This window comes from Gigantopelta aegis, chromosome 3 (genome assembly GCF_016097555.1).
Source record: "Gigantopelta aegis isolate Gae_Host chromosome 3, Gae_host_genome, whole genome shotgun sequence".
In the NCBI taxonomy this organism is placed as follows: domain Eukaryota; kingdom Metazoa; phylum Mollusca; class Gastropoda; order Neomphalida; family Peltospiridae; genus Gigantopelta; species Gigantopelta aegis.
This window is the reverse complement of record NC_054701.1, coordinates 90,407,512-90,431,314: the sequence shown is the minus strand read 5'-3', so window position 1 is coordinate 90,431,314 and position 23,803 is coordinate 90,407,512. Positions and strand designations below refer to the sequence as shown.

The following is a 23,803-nucleotide window of genomic DNA, read 5'->3' as shown; positions in this document are numbered from 1 at the left end:
ACACATGTCAGTATTATAGATACATCACAGACTTGGTTGGTACACATGTCAGTATTATAGATACACAACATACCTTATGGGTACACGTCAGTATTATAGATACATCACAGACTTGGTTGGTACACATGTCAGTATTATAGATACATCACAGATTTGGTGGGTACACATGTCAGTATTATAGATACACAACATACCTTATGGGTACACATGTTAATGCTATAGATACATCACAGACTTGGTGGGTACACATGTCAGTATTATAGATACATCACAAACATGGTTGATACACATGTCAGTATTATAGATACATCACAGACTTGGTGGGTACACATTTCAGTATTATAGATACATCACAGACATGGTTGGTACACATGTCAGTATTATAGATACACAACATACCTGATGGATACACATGTTAATGCTATAGATACATCACAGACTTGATGGTTACACATATCAGTATCATAGATACATCACAGACTTGGTTGGTGCACATTTCAGTATTATAGATACATCACAGACTTGATGGGTACACATAAGTATTATAGATACATCACAGACTTGGTTGGTACACATGTCAATATTATAGATACATCACAGACTTGGCGGGTACACATTTCAGTATTATAGATACATCACAGACTTGGTTGGTACACATGCCAGTATTATTATAGATACATCACAGACTTGGTTGGTACACATGTCAGTATTATTATAGATACATCACAGACTTGGTTGGTACACATGTCAGTATTATTATAGATACATCACAGACTTGGTTGGTACACATGTCAGTATTATAGATACATCACAGACTTGGTTGGTACACATGTCAGTATTATAAATACATCAGAGACTTGGTTGGTACTCGTCAGTATTATAGATGCATCACAGACTTGGTTGGTACACATGTCAATATTATAGATACATCACAGACTTGGTGGGTACACATTTCAATATTATAGATATGTCACAGACTTGGCGGGTACACATTTCAGTATTATAGATATGTCACAGACTTGGTGGGTACACATGTCAATATTATAGATACATCACCTACTTGGTGGATACATGTCACTATTATAGATATGTCAGATACTTGGTGGGTACACATAATTATTATAGATATGTCCCAAATGTGGTGGATAAATATGTCACTTTTAAATATGCCTTACATACTTGCTGGATACAGACATCAACATTATTATAGATATGTCATAGACTTGGTGGGTAAACACCAGTATTATAAATATGTCACAGACTTTGTGGATACACATGTCAATGTTATAGATACATCACATACTTGGTGGATACACATGTCAGTATTATTATAGATATGTCATAGATTTGATGGGCAAAGATCAGTGTTACAGATTTGTCATAAGACGGAACATATTGATAAAATAATGATTTGAGTGTTAAGGATACTCTGCAAGAAATATGTTCATAAATACTCATTATTCCACACACACTGTGTACTGTGACATATTGTTAAATCTTAAAGGTAATATACATCCACAGTTACATATTGCAATCTCATGTCAACAGACAGTATAATAATTTCACCCAGACAGCTAACAGCAGGCAGTATAATTATATTCAGGCAGCTGTCAGCAGGCAGTTTAATGACAATCGAACAGCTAACAGCAGGCAGTATAATTACATTCAAACAGCTGTGTCAACAGGCAGTATAATTATATTTAGACAGCTGTCGGCAGACAGTTTAATTACAATCAGACCATCTCACAGACTTGAGAATTCTAACCACAGAACTATCTCACAGACATAAGAATTCTAACCACTGAACCATGCCACAGACATGAGCATTCTCTGAACCATCTCACAGACTGATTTGAGTATACTAGCCACTGAACCATCTCTTAGACATAAGCATTCTAACCACTAAATCATCTCACAGACTTGAATATTCTAACCACTGACATGAGCATTCTAGGCACTGAACCATTTCACAGACATGAGCATTCTAAGCACTGAACTATCTCACAGACATGAGCATTCTAACCACTGAACTATCTTAAAGACATATGAACATTCTAACCACTGAACTATTTTACATACATGAGTGTTCTAACCAGTGAACCATCTCACAGACGTGAGTGTTCTAACCATTGAACCATCTCACAGACAAGAGCATTCTAACCACAAACCATCTCACAGACATGAGCATTCTAACCACTGAACCATCTCACAGACATGAGGATTCTAACCAGTGAACCATCTCACAAACATGAGCATTCTAACCACTGAACTATCTTACAGACATGAGCATTCTAACCACTGAACTATCTCAAAGACATGAGGATTCTAACCAGTGAACCATCTCGCAAACATGAGCATTCTAACCACTGAACTATCTCACAGACTGATGTGAGCATTCTAACCACTGAACCACATGAGCATTCTAACCACTGAACCTAAAATATTCATTTACCACAAAAATGCTTACATGAAGTGAACTCCGCATAGACATTGAGTTCTCACTGAACCATCTTCTGACAAGACAGTTCCATACCTAGGTCTAAACCACAGTCCCATACCTAGGTCTAAACCACAGTCCCATACCTAGGTCTAAACCACCATCATGTGATAGGCAAACACCATTACCGCAAAGTCATCTCATGCTAGAGTACCAACATCTTGGGTATCTCAAAGGATTGCTTGCAAGATATAAAAATTGCAAGAACCAAGAACCAAAAAACAACAACCCCAAAACCAGGACATTAATTGACAAAGAATTATTTCCCATTAGGTCAGAAAATGTATCAAGAACCTGTGTACCATTTGTTTAGTTGGATATTTGAGTGACAAAGAACACATGGATGTATGTTTGTACTGCAAGATTTAACAATCAAAATGAATGTCATCATAAAATATCAAAACTACCAACCTTCCAAATTACAGTTTTAGTTTATATTAATGTACCCACATTTTAGGTATAATATTGAACTGACCAGACTAAAAGACATTCAGTCAGCAGAAAGTTGAGGTTAAGATTAGAGATAAAGTTAGAACACTTTGGTGATGAAAAATCTGGTTACCAGTATTGAACAAGCTAGGTGTTCATATTTGTTGATTAACTAATCTCGAGATGGCTGAATAAACCTCAGAAAAAATGCTCCTATACAAAGGTGATGACTAACACGACCTCTGCTACTGACTAGAAAGCTGTAATGTATCAAGTACTGCCCTCAAGACCTGGTGGGTGGGTATGAGAGGTGTGCTTAAACCGAGAAGAATATGCAGGATTTACCTCGGGAGGTGGTGCAATTAAAACAAGGACACCTACAGTATTCTGAAGTATGCAAACAAACATACAGTAGTTCTCGACTAACAAAGATACTACATGATGATGGGCACTATCTCTAGCATTTACTGAAAAATGGGACATTGCTGTTACAAGTCATGTCTGACTGCTTTAGATGTTTTACAAATGGGACATTGCTGTTACAAGTCATGTCTGACTGCTTTAGATGTTTTACAAATGAGTCGGTGACTTTGTTACATCCAGGGCCCCGTTCCACAAACCGATCTTAGCCCTAAGATTACCTTAGGCGCATAGCACTTAAGTTGATCATAGGGCTAAGATCACTTTGTGGAACGGGCCCAGGACAGGACGTAGAGGAGTAGTAAAGCTCTCACCTGCTGCACAGTCAGTCTGGGATCAATCCCCATCGGTGGGCCCATTGCGCTATTTCTTATTTCACTCAGTGTGATTCACAACTGGTATATCAAATGCCATGGTATGTACTATCCTGTCTGGGATGCTGCATATAAAAGATCCCTTGCTGCTAATTGGAAAGAGTAGGTCATTGCATTGTAGATGTGGGTTTCTTCTTTCATTATGTCTGGTTCTTATCCATATGTTCGATGCCATATAACTGTAATTAAAATGTGCATCATTAAATAAATCATTTCTTCTTTGTTACAAAGGTTGTGGTATGTGCTATCCTGTTTGTGGGATGGTGTATATAAAAGATCCCTTGCCACTAATGGAAAACTGTAGTGGATTTCCTCTCTACGACTATACGTCAAAATGACCAAATGTTTGACATCCAATAGCAGATGATTAATAAATCAATGTGTTCTAGTGGTGTCGTTAAACAAAAACAAACTTTAATTTTCATAAAAATCTAAGCACTACAGTGAAACCTTTCAAGACTGGAATTCCTTTAAAACTGGACATTTTACAGAGTCCCAGGACAGCACTTAACCTTTCTAAACAAGATCACTCTCAAAACTGGACATTTTACAGAGTCCCAGGACAGCACTTAACCTTTCTAAACCGGATCACTCTTAAAACTGGACATTTTACAGAGTCCCTTTTTAAAAACCAGGACAGCACTTAACCTTTCTAAACCGGATCACTCTTGGACATTTTACAGAGTCCCTTTTTAAAAACAGCACTTAACCTTTCTAAACCGGATCACTCTTAAAACTGGACATTTTACAGAGTCCCTTTTTAAAAACCAGGACAGCACTTAACCTTTCTAAACCGGATCACTCTTGGACATTTTACAGAGTCCCTTTTTAAAAACAGCACTTAACCTTTCTAAACCGGATCACTCTTAAAACTGGACATTTTACAGAGTCCCTTTTTAAAAACCAGGACAGCACTTAACCTTTCTAAACCGGATCACTCTTGGACATTTTACAGAGTCCCTTTTTAAAAACAGCACTTAACCTTTCTAAACCGGATCACTCTTAAAACTGGACATTTTACAGAGTCCCTTTTTAAAAACCAGGACAGCACTTAACCTTTCTAAACTGGATCACTCTTAAAACTGGACATTTTACAGAGTCCCAGGACAGCACTTAACCTTTCTAAATGGGATCACTCTTAAAAGCAGACATTTATCTTGGTCCCAAGGGTGTCCGGTTTAGAGGGGTTTCACTGTATCTAGTTTTACTGAGGTGTATAGATTTAAACCCAGTGGAACATCAATAGGACTTGGGTCAACAGGTGTGAAACAGAGCTCCACCACTCTAGAATCTGCAAGAATTGGGTCAACAGGTGTGAAACAGAGCTCCCCACTCTTAGAATCTGCAAGAATTTGGTCAACAGGTGTGAAACAGCTCCACCACTCTAGAATCTGCAAGAATTGGGTCAACAGGTGTGAAACAGAGCTCCTCCACTATAGAATCTGGAAGAATTGGGTCAACAGGTGTGAAACAGAGCTCCTCCACTATAGAATCTGGAAGAATTGGGTCAACAGGTGTGAAACAGAGCTCCTCCACTATAGAATCTGGAAGAATTGGGTCAACAGGTGTGAAACAGAGCTCCTCCACTATAGAATCTGGAAGAATTGGGTCAACAGGTGTGAAACAGCTCCTCCACTCTAGAATCTGGAAGAATTGGGTCAACAGGTGTGAAACAGAGCTCCCCACTCTTAGAATCTGCAAGAATTTGGTCAACAGGTGTGAAACAGCTCCACCACTCTAGAATCTGGAAGAATTGGGTCAACAGGTGTGAAACAGAGCTCCTCCACTATAGAATCTGGAAGAATTGGGTCAACAGGTGCTAAATAGAGCTCCACCACACTAGAATCAGGAAGAATTGACACAAGCACTTAAAGAGCAATGGAAGATAATCCCCTTGTTATATATTGGGTGACTGGTTACATGATGAGCCATGTCAGTCCATCATTATGTAGGGATGTCATTCATTGGCAAGAGCCGGTGATTTGTCACCATCCTTTCAGTAAATTGTTGTTGAGGATAAAATTTCAAGGAATAAAAGCTTCCTGATTGAATGTTGATATTTTACAATCTAATTTCGCATGTTGATGTTTCCCTGTTTCGTGTTCTCAATTTGACAAACTTGTACCTTTCAATATTGTTTGGAAATGTTCAGTGAAATGATATCAGAGTGACTGGGTGATACACTCGCTACATGGCACTACTGTTATATCTTGCACTTGTGAATTTATATTATCTTTTTCTTGCCAAATGCTCACAAAGAATATTATCAGTTCACTCATGAGAGATAAACAGTATTACATTGTTGGTCATTCAGTATTCTCTACATCTAACTCTATAGTAAGTGATGTTCTGTGTGCTGAAGAAAAAGTCTTAAAAGAAGATATGTTTATGTTTAACAGGTAATGGTGATTGATGATGCACTGGGGAATCATTTTTACTTGTCCACCTGATCTGGGTGTATCAGAAACTGGAGCTACTTGCTGTCAGTGTGAGATGTGTACCCTATACTGATTCTTTGTTTTACTTGTCCACCTGATCTGGGTGTATCAGAAACTGGAGCTACTTGCTGTCAGTGTGAGATGTGTACCCTATACTGATTCTTTGTTTTACTTGTCCACCTGATCTGGGTGTATCAGAAACTGGAGCTACTTGCTGTCAGTGTGAGATGTGTACCCTATACTGATTCTTTGTTTTACTTGTCCACCTGATCTGGGTGTATCAGAAACTGGAGCTACTTGCTGTCAGTGTGAGATGTGTACCCTATACTGATTCTTTGTTTTACTTGTCCACCTGATCTGGGTGTATCAGAAACTGGAGCTACTTGCTGTCAGTGTGAGATGTGTACCCTATACTGATTCTTTGTTTTACTTGTCCACCTGATCTGGGTGTATCAGAAACTGGAGCTACTTGCTGTCAGTGTGAGATGTGTACCCTATACTGATTCTTTGTTTTACTTGTCCACCTGATCTGGGTGTATCAGAAACTGGAGCTACTTGCTGTCAGTGTGAGATGTGTACCCTATACTGATTATTTGTTTTACTTGTCCACCTGATCTGGGTGTATCAGAAACTGGAGCTACTTGCTGTCAGTGTGAGATGTGTACCCTATATTGATTCTTTGTTTTACTTGTCCACCTGATCTGGGTGTATCAGAAACTGGAGCTACTTGCTGTCAGTGTGAGATGTGTACCCTATACTGATTCTTTGTTTTACTTGTCCACCTGATCTGGGTGTATCAGAAACTGGAGCTACTTGCTGTCAGTGTGAGATGTGTACCCTATACTGATTCTTTGTTTTACTTACAGTGTCGCTGAGCTCGCCGATGGAAATACAACAGAACCACTTGGACTTGTCTGGTGAGTAAACTTTTACCCTTCATTTAAACAATTTATACTGATTTTATGTTAACAAATTGTACATAATTTGGTTTAAAAAAATTATAATACAGTGAAACCTGTCTAAACCGGGCCCTCATTAAATGGGAATCCTGTCTAAACCGGGCCCTCATTAAACGGGAATCCTGTCTAAACCGGGCCCTCATTAAACAGGAATCCTGTCTAAACCGGGCCATCATTAAACGGGAATCCTGTCTAAACCAGGCCCTCATTAAACAGGAATCCTGTCGAATCGGCCACGTTTCATTGTCTAAGTTCTAAAACGCGACCCTCTAAACACCAGATCCTGTCTAAGTTGGACAGATATATTGGTTTGCAGGGTGATCCAGTGTAGACAGGTTACGTTAATAAAGCGGTTCTCTATGCTTTGATTTACTATTTGAATATTTGTCTTTCATGTTATGACCTGTATCTTCATCAAAATGATAAACGATGGATAACCTGAAAATACTTGTGTATTATTTGAAACAAAGCATATATAGTTGTAAAATCTCCTAATTACTTTATTTTCACATCTGCATGTAATTTAAAACTGTTCCTTCATTTGAATATAATGACATATTATAACTCCACCTGTTTCTATTTTTAGCTGCTGCTGCAGCTATGATCAACAACTTCGGGCCTGCGGCATTCCCTACAGTACAGTCGCCAAATGGGGGGCGAGGTTTCCCCCCCACAAACAGCCCTGGCCCGCTAGATCTATACTCTGGGCAGGAGGCACTGAGCTATGTCCAGGCCACGAGCCCACAACCATCGGCATTTGCCGTCAGTCGGGTATGATTTCTTACACCAGACATTCGCTGGCACGATTGAGTGTCTTAATTCTTAAATCCTTTAAAAACAATTTACGTTATTTTACAACTAGTTCTACAATGCTTGTTCATTTAGGAAACATTTTAAAATTAAAAACCAATTATTATTCAGCACATTCAGTACGGTAAATAAAGGTTAGTGTTGATAAATATAGTATAGTCTTTGATCCAGACAATTTTATTTCTTTTAAATATTGATTAACTGTTTTAAAAGAAATTCCTATCTACTGAATTGCCCCATGTTGTTTTTAATGAATATTTTTTTTAATTGTTACTTATGCATTGAGAAACAATACAGTCTCAAATACGTAAAACATTTAGGGTTTTTTGTGTCTTTCCCCCCTGGGTATTTGTAACTAGTTTCTTGGGTACAGTTAGTGAAAGTATATCACTTCTAAATAGGCTGCGCAAGATTTTATAATTATCGAAAACTGAACAGACCAATATATGACAGTATTCCAATCGCTGGGTTTTGTAGCCTGTAAAACTGAACAGACCAATATATGACAGTATTCCAATCGCTGGGTTGTGTAGCCTGTAAAACTGAACAGACCAATATATGACAGTATTCCAATCGCTGGGTTGTGTAGCCTGTAAAACTGAACAGACCAATATATGACAGTATTCCAATCGCTGGGTTTTGTAGCCTGTAAAACTGAACAGACCAATATATGACAGTATTCCAATCGCTGGGTTGTGTAGCCTGTAAAACTGAACAGACCAATATATGACAGTATTCCAATCGCTGGGTTTTGTAGCCTGTAAAACTGAACAGACCAATATATGACAGTATTCCAATCGCTGGGTTGTGTAGCCTGTAAAACTGAACAGACCAATATATGACAGTATTCCAATCGCTGGGTTTTGTAGCCTGTAAAACTGAACAGACCAATATATGACAGTATTCCAATCGCTGGGTTGTGTAGCCTGTAAAACTGAACAGACCAATATATGACAGTATTCCAATCGCTGGGTTGTGTAGCCTGTAAAACTGAACAGACCAATATATGACAGTATTCCAATCGCTGGGTTGTGTAGCCTGTAAAACTGAACAGACCAATATATGACAGTATTCCAATCGCTGGGTTGTGTAGCCTGTAAAACTGAACAGACCAATATATGACAGTATTCCAATCGCTGGGTTGTGTAGCCTGTAAAACTGAACAGACCAATATATGACAGTATTCCAATCGCTGGGTTGTGTAGCCTGTAAAACTGAACAGACCAATATATGACAGTATTCCAATCGCTGGGTTGTGTAGCCTGTAAAACTGAACAGACCAATATATGACAGTATTCCAATCGCTGGGTTTTGTAGCCTGTAAAACTGAACAGACCAATATATGACAGTATTCCAATCGCTGGGTTGTGTAGCCTGTAAAACTGAACAGACCAATATATGACAGTATTCCAATCGCTGGGTTTTGTAGCCTGTAAAACTGAACAGACCAATATATGACAGTATTCCAATCGCTGGGTTTTGTAGCCTGTAAAACTGAACAGACCAATATATGACAGTATTCCAATCGCTGGGTTGTGTAGCCTGTAAAACTGAACAGACCAATATATGACAGTATTCCAATCGCTGGGTTTTGTAGCCTGTAAAACTGAACAGACCAATATATGACAGTATTCCAATCGCTGGGTTTTGTAGCCTGTAAAACTGAACAGACCAATATATGACAGTATTCCAATCGCTGGGTTGTGTAGCCTGTAAAACTGAACAGACCAATATATGACAGTATTCCAATCGCTGGGTTTTGTAGCCTGTAAAAGCGGCCCATTAAACACAAGTCTTTGATTATATATTTATTTATTTTTACATCGTGCTATATATACTAAATTATGTATCACAGTAAATTAACTGATTTTGAATTACCTCTCTTCATTGTTTATCGCTATAAATTAAATTAAAGAATTTTGCTCTATTCATATCTCTGCCTTTACATTACCTCCCATGGTTACATATTTCTATAAAATAAAGAAGTTTGTTCATTAACTGATTAGGCATTGTGGTACCTCCCTTGGTTATCTATCGTTATAAAAAAACATTTTAAGACGTTTGTTCTCTAACTGGTTTTGCATTGTCTCCCTTGGTTATCTATCGCTATATTCAAAATATAATAAAACTTTTGCTCTGTAACTGATTTTGCATTACCTCCCTTGGTTGTCCCTGCAGGGTCCCCAACTGATAGCAACCAGCTTCCAAAACGGTTACCACTGAGATGCCCTCCAGATGCAAGGTATTGGCCCCCGCTAGATAGATATCTGTGTAGTTTGATGATACCACGCTGTTCTATTAGTACGGACGTCTGTCCATCCTAGGTCAATGTGTAGCTGACAGACGCACACATTTGAGTTAGTTAGCTGTATGCACTATTTGCATGTTGACCCTTGACCGGCTCGTATTATTACAGTAACCTCGAGTTCCGTAACAGCTGTTTGGGTTTACTCGTCACGCTAACACTCATTTGTATCCTGCCACTATGTATACTTAATTATCTATGTGTAGTAATTGATCATTAATGTTTTATATACATTGATGGTTAATAATGTCCTGTATATATTAATCTGTGTTTAATAGGTTTCTATCAATATTAATAATTAATGATGTACTTATTTGCTTTCTAATGACTCGACCAATATCTGTATAAAATATCTACATAACAATGCTACTTGGATATCAACACTATTATATTTAAAATCAACAAACCTTGTTTCAGTTTGCTTTTGCTTTTAATGATTCTGTCAGTAAAAATATTTAACAAATATGTTTTGCATATCTACTTTATGGGTATTTTACATTAATTGAACAGTAAATCTACTTGTTGGTAACAATGTTTGATGTCAATATTTGAGATCCGTGCTTTCTTAAACATGAACTACTTTCCATACCATACACTGAAACCACAAACCAAGCAGTCTGTTGACAATGAAATGAAGTCTCCAAAATGTATGAGACGGGGATCTTACTGGGTTTATTAAAAATATATTAAAGACAGTATTGAGGATAGAATGCATGTTAAGTAGATGTCACAATTTTTAAGTTATAGATGTGTTAAATTTAGTGCTCTGTGGCCTCTAATACTGGGTGTAATAGACGGTTAATGAACTTTTGAAAATACCTTGACTCATGTTGCTACAAATGCCAATGACGTGACAAGACCGGTATGACATCATTATGACATCACAATATTATAAGTGTCGGGATTTCAGATTTTATGGGGAAAATATTTTCAATTCTGAGGCCAGTGATCACCAGAACCCCTCATAAACTGGGTGGGGTTTTTTTTTATAATCTTAGTAGATGGATTATATTACATGATAATAGGTAATGGGATTTTTATTTGGCAATTTTAACTGACATACTACTGGAATAGGTTGATTTCCATCACATCCAGAAGCCTGTTATGTCATTTAGGTAATGATAATGTTTTAGCAGAATTCGACATCACGGCTTTATGTAACCTAATCCATGTTAATGTTTGAACAAATTGTCTCAGTCTTGTTAAGTCTTGACTTGTTGCAGTAGCTTGTATGTTGAGTGAGACTGATCAGTTTGCAGTTTCTGTAGTGCAAGTGTTGTGTCCCGGAGTCACAACTGTAATGACTCAAGCAGATTTGTTATTTCATTTTGACAGAAAGCTAGTGACTGCATAGTTAACAAGAGAGCTACATCGGGGTGGGTGGGTGTTAGTGGTTTAATAACACTAACAAATTATCATGAACAGAACCTCTGGAAAATGTATCAGGGTTATTGTGAACTTAACAAGAACAGGAAGAGTTTTTGAATGTCAGTCAAATATGGAATTTAAAAAATCCTTAAGTTTTTCATCTCTGTTACTCTATAGATGCAAATATATATATCACTTTTGCTTAATGGTTTTCAGTTATACAACTTAATGCACTGAGCATTGTGAAAATTATTCTAATTGTGTATTATTTGTGACAGAGGAGTTTAATAGTTAAAATGTTCTGGATAATTTTGTGCTGGAATACACTTACAACTGATAAATAAACTGGCTGAACTATCTGTCCTATGACGTGTTTAACAATGAGTTGATTACATTGTGTAATCAGCCTTCTCTCTCGCATGTAAAACCTTCTGCTACCTGCATGTAATAGTTTCTTCATTTGTTTATCTCACTAGTTTGGTTGTTACACTGACTATTCCCCACCCAACTACACTTCCATCTGTTGGCAGTTATTTTAGCAAGTCCACCATATGATGAATCAATTTAAGACAGCTGTATCATGATAACATTGATATATATGACACAAACATGTTGAATTTGGATAAAAAAGATTACATAAAAGTGTATAAACATGCAAAGGTGCCCGAGGAATGAAACTGGAATGCAAGAATATTATTTCTTAGTTTTTAAGGTGTATATATATGTGTGTGTGTGTGTGTGTGTGTGTGTGTGTGTGTGTGTGTGTGTGTGTGTGTGTGTGTAAATTGTCCTTCTATGTTATGAAATCATGTACAAAATGTGTTCTTTTATAAAAATGTACAGAAAACATAAGTACTGTATTTTCATTGGTCAAGCACACATTATATATGAACAGTTAATTGTATCATGACTCACATATTAGAATATGTATTATATTGTGACCCATCATTATGAATCCATTAGCTAGTGTTTGAAAAAATACATTTGGATCTTTGATGTCTACTACACATAAGATATGGTGACTTTTTGACATGGTGAATGTTTGATGTGATATCATTTTGATAAAACATGTCATTATGTCTGATATGTGATGTGATAATTTTGATATCACATGGTGATATATTTGCTAAGAGGGTTATTGTAATTTTGATATGACATGATGATGTGTTTTTATCCTGTTTTCTCCTTTTGTCTTACAGCAGAGTTTTGCAGGATCTATTCTGACTGGTCGGAACTTCTGATGAGATGGACTGCCTGCGAGGTTGTTACCATGGATATGCACCCTTTGGTTCTCAAAACGGAGATTGCCATTCCTAGGGCTTTCTGTTTGATTGTAGTGTTTGTCACTTGTTTGTTATCATGTGTATATATATATATATATATATATACATATATACATATATGTACCGTACGTCCGTCAGTGTGTATACATATATTTCCTATTCAAAACAACTATTTTGGGTTAATCAGTGCTTGAACCCACTTTTGAAATTATAAATTTTGAAAACGAAATCGTCCATTGCTTTGTGTATTGTTTTAGAGTAGATGCAGTTACGACGTGTTATTGATGCCAACCACTATATGTATGAATATATTACATGTACATACCTATAGGTTGCACATGTACATGGATGTATTTTTTGTTCATTTTTTTATCTTTTTTATTCTTCCGTTCATGACAAATTTTAAACCAAGATCTTATTTTTTTCATGTTTTCTTCTCATGTACTTGTATATTTTACCAAACCACATTTATGTTTAACCTGTTATATTGCATTGTCTTCGTTTTAACATCATTTTATTGTGAACATTTGTTTTAATTTCTTGATTACAGAATATATACACCGTGTTGATCAGTAAATGTTTTGATGTAAATTATGTCCACTCGTTGCGGTTCCTGACACGAACTCGACGGGTGAAAGCGACCATGTCTTAGGTGTAATGTACTATTTTAATTGTTTGGAAATGTCAGTTTTTTTGAGAAATTTACAATGAAAAGCAATATACATGTATGAAGTTGTTGATCTTATATCCACATTGCATGGTTGTAACAATATTTATGCATTTTAATTACATATTTTAATTGAAGTTTGTCCATGTTGTTGTTGTCGAATGGCAGGCCCACAATGTATTTTACCAATATATGGTTGTTATACGCAAATGGGGTTTTATTTATGTTAGCAGCAATGGGTATGTTAATATGTTTGTACCACACATAGGACTATGTGTTGGGTTTACATAGAAAAAAGACCGTAGGACTATATAGTTGTGTCCTGTCCTTCACAGAAATCCTAGCTCTTGTTTTAAATCTTCAGAAAAGTGTTCATTAGAAATATTAACTTATTTCAAACATGTGATATTTTAAACATGTAAATTTGTTGAAATTTTAAAGATTGTTTTCACATATTTTATTGCAAGTGTCATTTGTAAAGAAATTAAATTTGAGATTTCATTTAGAATTTGTAGTTAGTACATAGGACCTGTTGTCTTCAGCTATCCATCCTATCCACGAACAAGCAAGCTTTTAAGCATTACAAATAAGCTTTTAAGCATTACGAACAAGCTTTTAAACATTACAGATAAGCTTTTAAGCATTGCAAACAAGCTACTAAGCTTTACAAACAAGCTTGTACAAGCAGATCAACTATTATCTCTTTTTTTTCTTGTTTGCTATTGTTTATTCATGCAACACAAATTCTTTATCTGTATTTTATCTGGATTTTGTGTATTTTTAGACATTTGAAACGTCTATATTTACAATTTTTAATTGAAATTTGTTGTTTTAACCTATGTGTACTTATATTGTGAGGTGTATGTATATAAATACCTAGTTTAGTTTTGTGTAGCTCAGCACCGTAATGTACATACACTTATCAGATTTACATGAATAAATAAATATATATAAATAAATAAAAAAACAAATATGCACTACATATCTACATCGTGGATTGCTAAGGGTTTTGTTATTGTATATTGGGTGATATGCTAATTGATGCAGTAGGTTCGAATCCCATTAACATACACTTTGTTTTCATTACATGTCAATTGTTTGTTAGGTTGACCACCTCCCCTAGATTTGTAGTTTTGTCACGTCTACATGAATCAACACCTACATACTTGACCCTTGCACTGTTTACAAATTACACTTGATTTTTCAGTCTTTTATAGCACAACAATTAAACACCATACAGCATCACATGTGACTAAACGTTGTGCTAAATCCCAAACCACTTAACACCATGCAGCATCACAGGCAACTGAAAATTGTAATACTATATCCAAGATCACTGAACACTATGCATCATCACCGGCAACTAAACATTATTATACTATATTCCAGACCACTTAACACAATACAACATCACAGGCAACTGAAAATTGTAATACTATATCCAAGATCACTCAACACTATGCATCATCACCGGCAACAAAACATTATTATACTATATTCCAGACCACTTAACACAATACAACATCACATTCAACTAAATATTGTTATACTATTAATTATCATAATTGTTATTTATATGATGACCACAAAACATTATTATACGACATCATAACCACTGACTTTTGTCATTTCACAACCAGTTATATTATTGTATCACAGCTACAAAATGAGAAAACTCTGTACTGTATCACAATCACTAATAGTTTTAGGTTGGAACCACAAAATGTATTACTGATGACCATAAATGTTTGTAGTAAAATTCAACAACCAGTAAACATTGTTAGACATTATGACGCCCCAAAAATATTGTTTCCTTGGTCATTTACCAAATTAGGTAAAAGTTTTCTGAATAAACAAATTCAGATGTTTAGTAAAGTATCTAATTGAACACCACAAGAATAATTAGCTTACTGACTACAATAATTCATGGTATACCAAGCAATATACAAGTTTGTCCGTAACATGCAATTAAAAAAACATATATATCTATTAAATGGTGAAGTAATGTGATAACTTTTTTAATAAATGAACCAAGGTTAATATTTTTGACAAGTCATTCATTTGGGAGCATTGTTTATTACATACTGGTACATGAAAACTGTTAGATATATGTTTAAGCAATAACTAACTGAATAAAGAAGTTATTGTAAATGATGTCATTACATACGTGAAACATTGTTTCTGTATTTTAGTGTACCTGTGTCTAGGCAACACCGAATCTGTACAACAAAACCAGTAACGTATTTAATATTGTATCTCTGTACAGGCAGGAGTTTAAAAGAAATTTTGACAAGGTCATGACGGCTCCCATAAATCACTTGTAATGGCTCTGTGTTGTTTATTCATGTATTTCTGACTTGTATACCGTGTATAGTTTGATATGTGTCTCTCGGGAGGTTTTACATTGTGGCCCAGTTACCAAGCAATTTGCAGCAGTTTTGTATCAACAGGTTTGTTATATGTTTACATATACTGGACTATAATTCACCTTATTTAGAGATAAATCTGTATTTCCATGTTAGTCAAGTCAGCTTGATATTGTGGTTAGAGTAACTTTGCTGGGGATAGAAAAATGTGTTGCTTTTGGTGGTTAATTAAAAATAATTAACATATCTCTGACAATGTTCAGCTTGAAGCACATTTGTTCTAGTCTTGCACTATAAAACATGATTTAACATGTGTGATGATTGTAAAACCATCAATGCATCAGAACCATTATGTTCAATTCTGTTAATGTTTATAAAACTGAATTATGAAAGTTAAACAATATTCATAGTTCTCTTGAATATACCCAATACCATTTACAGTATAAATTGTTTATGTATTTGATTTTATAATGTAGGTTTACGCTATTAACGACTTGATGTGCAGTTTGAACCTAAAAATGTAGAATAATGTCAATATTCTTAACACACACCATTATTAATTTGAGGTTAATAGCTCACCACTTTGATACATGTATATACAAATAAACAATGCTTTTCAAGAGAGTAGGTTTTAGAAAGAAATATTTATTTCTTTTGGCAGCAACACTTAAATGTTTAAATAACAGGAATTAGATGTTGAATGAAATATTTCTTGTATTTGGCAGCAACTTTTAAATGTCTAGGTAACAGATTTTATGTGTTGTGACTGTAGAACTCTGGTGAAAGCTGCTGTAGTTTGTTTGTCAACCGGGTCCCAGTGTACTTGTATAAATGACCAGCAACGAAACACGTTTATTGGCAAATCTTAAGTAGATTCTAGATATAGAGAATATTAAATAAACTGATAGTGGACCTTCACTTTGACAAGAGATGTAGTCATGTGTGGATTAGTTCTTAGAAAAAACTTACAGTAACATTGGAATGCACTGTTGTAATCACTTTTACTCATTAATAGTAAACATCAGTTTGTCTTAATGTGTGTGCATGCATGTACCGGTATGTACGTTACATTTTGTTTTTACAATAGTAAACTAGATTTAGTTGTTTTCAATTCAGTTCTGAAGGTTAGATTTGATGCTAACATTAGCACAAACGTGTAAATATATTGATAGCTATTTTTCTGAATGTTTACTTTAAAAGTTAAGGAAACAACCTTGTAGAATGAAGTTGTGTTTTATGAGCGCTATGAAAACATGTTTTTAAAATAGAATAGATTAATATTAGATAGCTATAACTAATGGTTAAGTTTGGTTGTTTTATTTATATACAAAAGTTATTGCCAGTGGCTACATCTCTTGTCAGAAGTGATTGCTTAGATCAGAATGTGTTACGTCCAAAGTTGATACTCATTATGTCCACACTTTGTTACCATGGTTACACAGATAGTTGACACCTTGTTTGTACATAAGGATTTTTACTGTTTTTCTTATGGGTTTTTTTTAACTGGCAGCATGAAAGTGATAATTAATCTGGATGTTACTGCTTTTGTCCAACAGACAAGTTCAGCTTTCAATACAACATTCCTCAGGTTGTGTAGTCTAGCGTCTAGCTTACTGACTGTCTGTCTGTCTGCTGTAGAGAGCTTATCCAGCAGGCCAGCCATCAACACAAGCAGTCGTGTGGCTGATTGGTCGATGAGACCAGTCATTAACAGAAGCAATCTTGTGGCTGGTTGGTTAATAAGACCAGCCATCAACAGAAGCAATCTGGTAGCTGATTGGTCATTGGGGTTTACTGATTGAATTTTGGAACCTGGCTGCCAACTGGTGCACAAGTTTGTGATTAGTTTGTGATCTTGTTGCAGCTTGGTTTTGTAATTTAGATCGATTTGTTACCATACTGCTGAATGGTCAACAAGGGTAACTGATTAATTTGTAATCTGTTCACTGATTGGTTGAAGATTCCTGACTAGTTAGCAAATAATACAATCCCAGGAAACGATTGGCTATCATATTTTATGTTGGTTACTGATTGGCTGGCTGCTGGATATGGTCTGTTTAGCTTTATAGATCTGAATCGACTCTGCTAAAACATTACCTTTCACGTGCATTTAGTTGCATAGGTCTTGCCAAAAGGAACACAGGGTGATTTTGTTTTTGTGGAATTATGATCTGGTAGTAATGTAGGTCTATTTATCCCAGCAAACCATTTACAATTTTGTTGATTGTTGTTTAAACTTCATAATATCTCCATTAACTAGTTACTGATCAGTCAAACTGCTTTATTTATACCTGAACTGTATGTTATACTGTAGCATCGTCAGTTTACTGTGTGTGTTTTACAATATGGAACTTGAGTCATAACTGAATCTCATATTGTTTCTCAGTGCTTTGACTTTAGTCATTTACACTGTATCAGGCCTGATGCTTTATAAACTGTGCAGTGTGGATTCTGGCTCGAGGTCAAATTGTGTCTTTATGGTATTAGTCTAGTGTTTACCAATACACTTGAGTCGCTGTCCACATTTTACAGGTTTGATGGTATTAGTCTAGTGTTTACCAATACACTTGAGTCGCTGTCCACATTGTACAGGTTTGATGAGCACTGGCCTTGCAAAGACCAGTTTGTCAATATGCATGCAATTCTGGATAGACTGTGGTAAAAATGTCAACAGTTTATGCCTCTTAAACAAAGAAATTGAGGAAGGAAAACAATAAGTTTGATTCCAATGTTTCAAGTTTTCAGAAGTTCAGGGTTGTCTCATTTTTATAAAACAGTTCTTTAAGCATATGGAACTTTATACATAATGCAGAGGATGGTAAAATTACTTTTATTCCATTCTTTAGATCTAAAAGTTCAGTTCGGTAATTCTGCACTTTAAAATATATTTATTTACCTGCTAAATTCTATTACTTGATATAACAAATTGCAGTCACAAAGAAAATGTTTAAAATTAAAAATACATTATATTTGATAATGGCAGTATGATATATGTATTGCAATAAGATTTTTATCTTAAAGAATATAAAAGTCAAAAGGTCTTTTATGATAAAAGCAATATACCGGTAAGAGAAAATAATCTGTTAAATGAAATTGAAAAAAACAAAACCTATTTAATCAAGGAGTTTACCATTTCGACATATTAAAGTAACACCCTCCTGGGCCTAAGATTTGAACTGGTCCGAGATATACATGTAGGAGAGTATGGCCCTCCTGGGCCTAAGATCTGAACTGGTCCGAGATATACATGTAGGAGAGTATGGCCCTCCTGGGCCTAAGATCTGAACTGGTCCGAGATATACATGTAGGAGAGTATCACCCTCCTGGGCCTAAGATCTGAACTGGTCCGAGATATACATGTAGGAGAGTATCGCCCTCCTGGGCCTAAGATCTGAACTGGTCCGAGATATACATGTAGGAGAGTATGGCCCTCCTGGGCCTAAGATCTGAACTGGTCCGAGATATACATGTAGGAGAGTATGGCCCTCCTGGGCCTAAGATCTGAACTGGTCCGAGATGTACATGTAGGAGAGTATGGCCCTCCTGGGCCTAAGATCTGAACTGGTCCGAGATATACATGTAGGAGAGTATGGCCCTCCTGGGCCTAAGATCTGAACTGGTCCGAGATATACATGTAGGAGAGTATGGCCCTCCTGGGCCTAAGATCTGAACTGGTCCGAGATGTACATGTAGGAGAGTATGGCCCTCCTGGGCCTAAGATCTGAACTGGTCCGAGATATACATGTAGGAGAGTATGGCCCTCCTGGGCCTAAGATCTGAACTGGTCCGAGATATACATGTAGGAGAGTATCACCCTCCTGGGCCTAAGATCTGAGAGTGACATGATTAACTCTGCATCCAGGTCTTCATTAGTTCCAGATTAATTACATTTGTGGACACGGTTCAAATTAATGACATTTTTATGTGAGGTTTGTGTCTCAGATGGGTACTGATTCTGTTGTTTTAGCAAGCTAATACTGTTATGTACAGCAAGTTTTCATATTTTGTTATTAAAACATGTTATGTAAGTTTTTTTTATGCAAGATTTAACTACAAATTTGTCAAGGTTTCAACATCCTAATTACTTTTGGTAATATTCTATTTTTCAGCAAATGAAAATCAGGTTTTACATCTTTTATACAATACATTAAATTAGTAGTTAATTAGATTTTTTAAAAACGTAATTGTTTTACATACACTAACCAGAGAAAAAACCTAGGTCAGTGGTTAGATTTCCTATTGTGTGATTGATTAACTAATTAAATAGAACTACTGTTGGTTTATGTGGTATAAATGACAAATACATTACAGAATTTGTTATATTACCAACAGCATGTCTGTTAAACCATTATAATGTCTTTTAATTTTAGAAACTGAACATGCTTCTTAATTTTTGTAGTGTAGAATTTGAGAGCATGTTTTTGTCATTTTCTAACATTAAAAGATGGAGCATTTTAACAGGACCCGAAACCTTGACAGACTTGTAAAAAAAATGTTTTTACTTACATTAACTACGCATTCTTTTCGACAGTGCTATTTTTAGAGTGATCTGTCTACCTCCTATTTGATTTTTGTACATTTTGAGCAATGATGAAAATATGCATAAACTAGACACTCTGTATATGTGGGAAGTAAATCGACGTTGACAGCTTAGTTTAGACGTGTATCAGTCCGTGTTGTAGACTCGTTATCATAGAGCCACATTTACGAAAGGTGTTTATCTCTTGGTCACTCGTAACTTTATTAAAGAGCTACCGGTATATATATTTAACAGTTTCCAATAAACGTGGGTGTTTATTCACATATACAACTTATTTTGCTGTGTAATGGACAATTTTATAAATTTTACAATAGGGTGCATTTTTATAACTTTTAAAGCAATTCGAACGCCCCGTGATATTGTATGTCCATACTTATAAAACTGTATCCTGGGGCTTAATTCACAAAGTTCCCTTGCAAACCTTTTTGCGTTCCACTGCAAGATCACAGATTGGGCCTCAGGGGCCTAATTTACAAAGCTCTCGTAAGCAACATCGTGTCATCTTTGTATATCTTTTTACACTGCATTGCGAGGTTGGAATATTGTGACAGTTTACTGAATTGGGCCCTAGATTATTTAGCAAAGTGTCAGTACTTTGGGACTAATTCACTAAACATTGGCAAATTTGCAATCTTGCAGTGTGATGCAAACAGATTTGTAAAGACGATGCTTTGTTGTCTAAAAGCGTTTTGTGAGTTAGGCACTAAATCTTGATCTGTATACTGTTTGTATGTGTGAGACTTGCTGAATTTACAACTTTATACCGACACACCATATAACTAATTAAAATGTGTTGAGCGAGTCGTTAAATAAAATATTAATACTTCCGATATTAATGTATAGTCTGTGATAACCCAGCCCAGTAATTCTCTCAACTAAGTGCCATTAACACTGTGCTGCACCCCGCCTATGCTATTGTCTATCGCCAACATTAAGCACATATAAAATGAAGGCGCAATAATCACCTTTCATAAATTTGGCAGATAGTGTCTCGATGTACAAATTTCTGGTGGAAAGATCACTGTTCAACCTAGGTGTTCATTTAATGTCTATTGCAGGGTGCTCTGTTGTCAGGGCTGGTCCACAGATTATCACAAGGGAGTGGCAGGCAAATCAGATGGGTTTATATAGTGTTTTATTTTAATTTCAACTGTAATACTGAGATATTAAACATTTAATGATTGCATTTATGCATATGCAAGTGGTTTTCATTTAATTTTTTTTTTTTTTTTTTTACATTCTTTTAGAACATTTTAACAAATTATCTTAAAACAGTTACATCTTTTTCTCAGGTTGGAGTATCTGCCTCACAGCCATTTGTGATAGATTATCATATCACCTGTAGTGCATAATGCAAATTAGTAAAATGGCATTTTCATTGTGTAGTAGACATTATATTTTATTATTTTGAAATTATTTGTATTGCCTATGGATGGTGGGTACTTAACATAACTGCCTCCCTGCCCCCATAAGCTTTGTGGAACGGCCCTGGTTGCCTCCCTGTCCCCATAAGATTTGTGGAATGGCCCTGGTTCAACATCACCATATATTAGCTTAGTTGTTCTGCAAGCAGTTGCAGCTCACAGAAGTCATATTTACATATTAGTTGGAGATATTTTTTATCAAGTTTTACTTGTTTGTACAAAATATAAATTCACTGACATCATGTCATGCAAGTTATTTTAGGAACTAGGGTAATTAATATGTAAAAAAAAAACATTTGCAAAAAAAAATAATTGGAAAGTGCCAAAGAACTTACAACCGTTTTTGTTGGTGTATTTAGCAATAGACGAGTTAGCGTAAATGATTGTGTGAGGCGAGACGTTCGTCCTGCATTATCGCGTTGTATATATTGTTGGTCACAAGGCCGTCCGGGCACCATGTGGTAATCTGTCTTCATTCACATGGTGTTTGATTTGTCAGGGGAGATAACTATATTGAGGCACACCTTCGCCTCCTCTACGTGTTCTGTGACTCATGTTTGTGCACACTTTTTTTTTCCTGAAATAAACAACTGGTTGAATACTTTATTGTTGGCTATTTTGTTTTTTAGTTTCTGGCATGTTTTTACTTTATTATCCTGGCAGATATGTGCAATATTTGAGGAAATTGTGCCTTCGATGATACAAGCATGACCTTTAGCACACCGTTAGAGCATGCCTCAAGAAAGATTTTTAGCTATAGGGCCATCACAGATTTGTCCTATGGCCATAATGGTGGCCATTTTACAAAATAACTGCCACCAGTTGTTATTTTACCTGTAGCTCAGGTTCTAGACCACCTAGGATCTTGATTCCGGTGGTTAATCTTATATTTTTTAAGGATGAGGAATGCAGTGGTACTATTTACAACACGCTAGCAACTACCTAGCTACATATACCTAGCATTCAGGGAACTAAATAATATATTTTATGTTTTTCTTCCTGAAATAACCATCAGTTAAGCACCATTTGTTGTGGGTTTATGAGTAATATTGATGCATTAAGGGTCTAATTCTGTACAGACACTGTAAACAGCATGACCCTTGGCTAGCAAATTGGGGGAAATGTTTCTGGTCGACTGTTTTCATCTGGTTGATTAAATTTACATTTGGTAAACTGAAATTGACACCCAATAGCAGATATATTGTGCTGAGATGCCATTAAACATTAATTCATTAACTACTACTTAATGCTAAATAATTTGTAAGTTTTCTTTTTTTGAATCTATAAAATTGAATCCCGTTGGTGCTCAAGAAAGTGTTCAACTCATTGGGTAGTTCAACCAAACGATTCGGTCAACAACGTGCAACTCGGGACTTCGTTTTTTGGTTTGACCCAACAAGATTCTACTGTATATTTTTCCTATAATAAGTATAAAGATGTGAGATTTTGTTTTGTTGCCAACCTTTGAATAAAGCATAAATCTAAATTAACCACAAATTAACTAGGCTACCGAAATGGTTTCCTTCGTCTAATGATTTGTAATCAAAGCTGCAAAAATCTTTCCCGTTAAATCGGGATTCAACCTGAAAAGGTTAGCTAATGCAAATACCTCAAAAAGGTAATGTAGCCCAGTGGTAAAGCGTTCACTTGATGCACGGTCGGTCTGGGATCGATCCCCATCGGTGGGCCCATTGGGCTACTTCTTGCTCCAGCCAGTGCACCACAACTGATATATCAAAAGCCGTGGTATGTGTTATCCTGTCTGTAGGATGGTGCATATAAAAGATCCCTTGCTGCTAATCGAAAAGATTAGCCCATGAAGTGGCGACAGGGGTTTCCACTCTCAATATCTGTGTGATACTTAACCATATAACCATAATATAATGTGTTGAGTGCGTTGTTAAAAAAAAAATTCCTTCCTTC

At 35.9% G+C, this 23,803-nt stretch overlaps 1 protein-coding gene across 7 annotated transcripts in view; it reads left to right on the top strand.

Annotated features, from left to right (window-relative positions):
- LOC121369309 (RNA-binding protein Musashi homolog Rbp6-like) overlaps positions 1–22,481 on the top strand; it is a 143,273-nt gene extending 120,792 nt beyond the window's left edge. For 6 of the 7 annotated variants that reach the window (XM_041494286.1, XM_041494284.1, XM_041494288.1 and 3 more), the window contains 4 exons: positions 7,025–7,075; positions 7,704–7,888; positions 10,106–10,169; positions 12,800–22,481. In XM_041494286.1, coding sequence (XP_041350220.1) covers positions 7,025–7,075; positions 7,704–7,888; positions 10,106–10,150 — 281 coding nt within the window. In that variant the 3' untranslated portion in view covers positions 10,151–10,169; positions 12,800–22,481. The remainder of the gene's footprint in view (positions 1–7,024; positions 7,076–7,703; positions 7,889–10,105; positions 10,170–12,799) is intronic. The other variant, XM_041494283.1, reaches the window with a different exon arrangement.
- Positions 22,482–23,803: the final 1,322 nt, after the last annotated feature.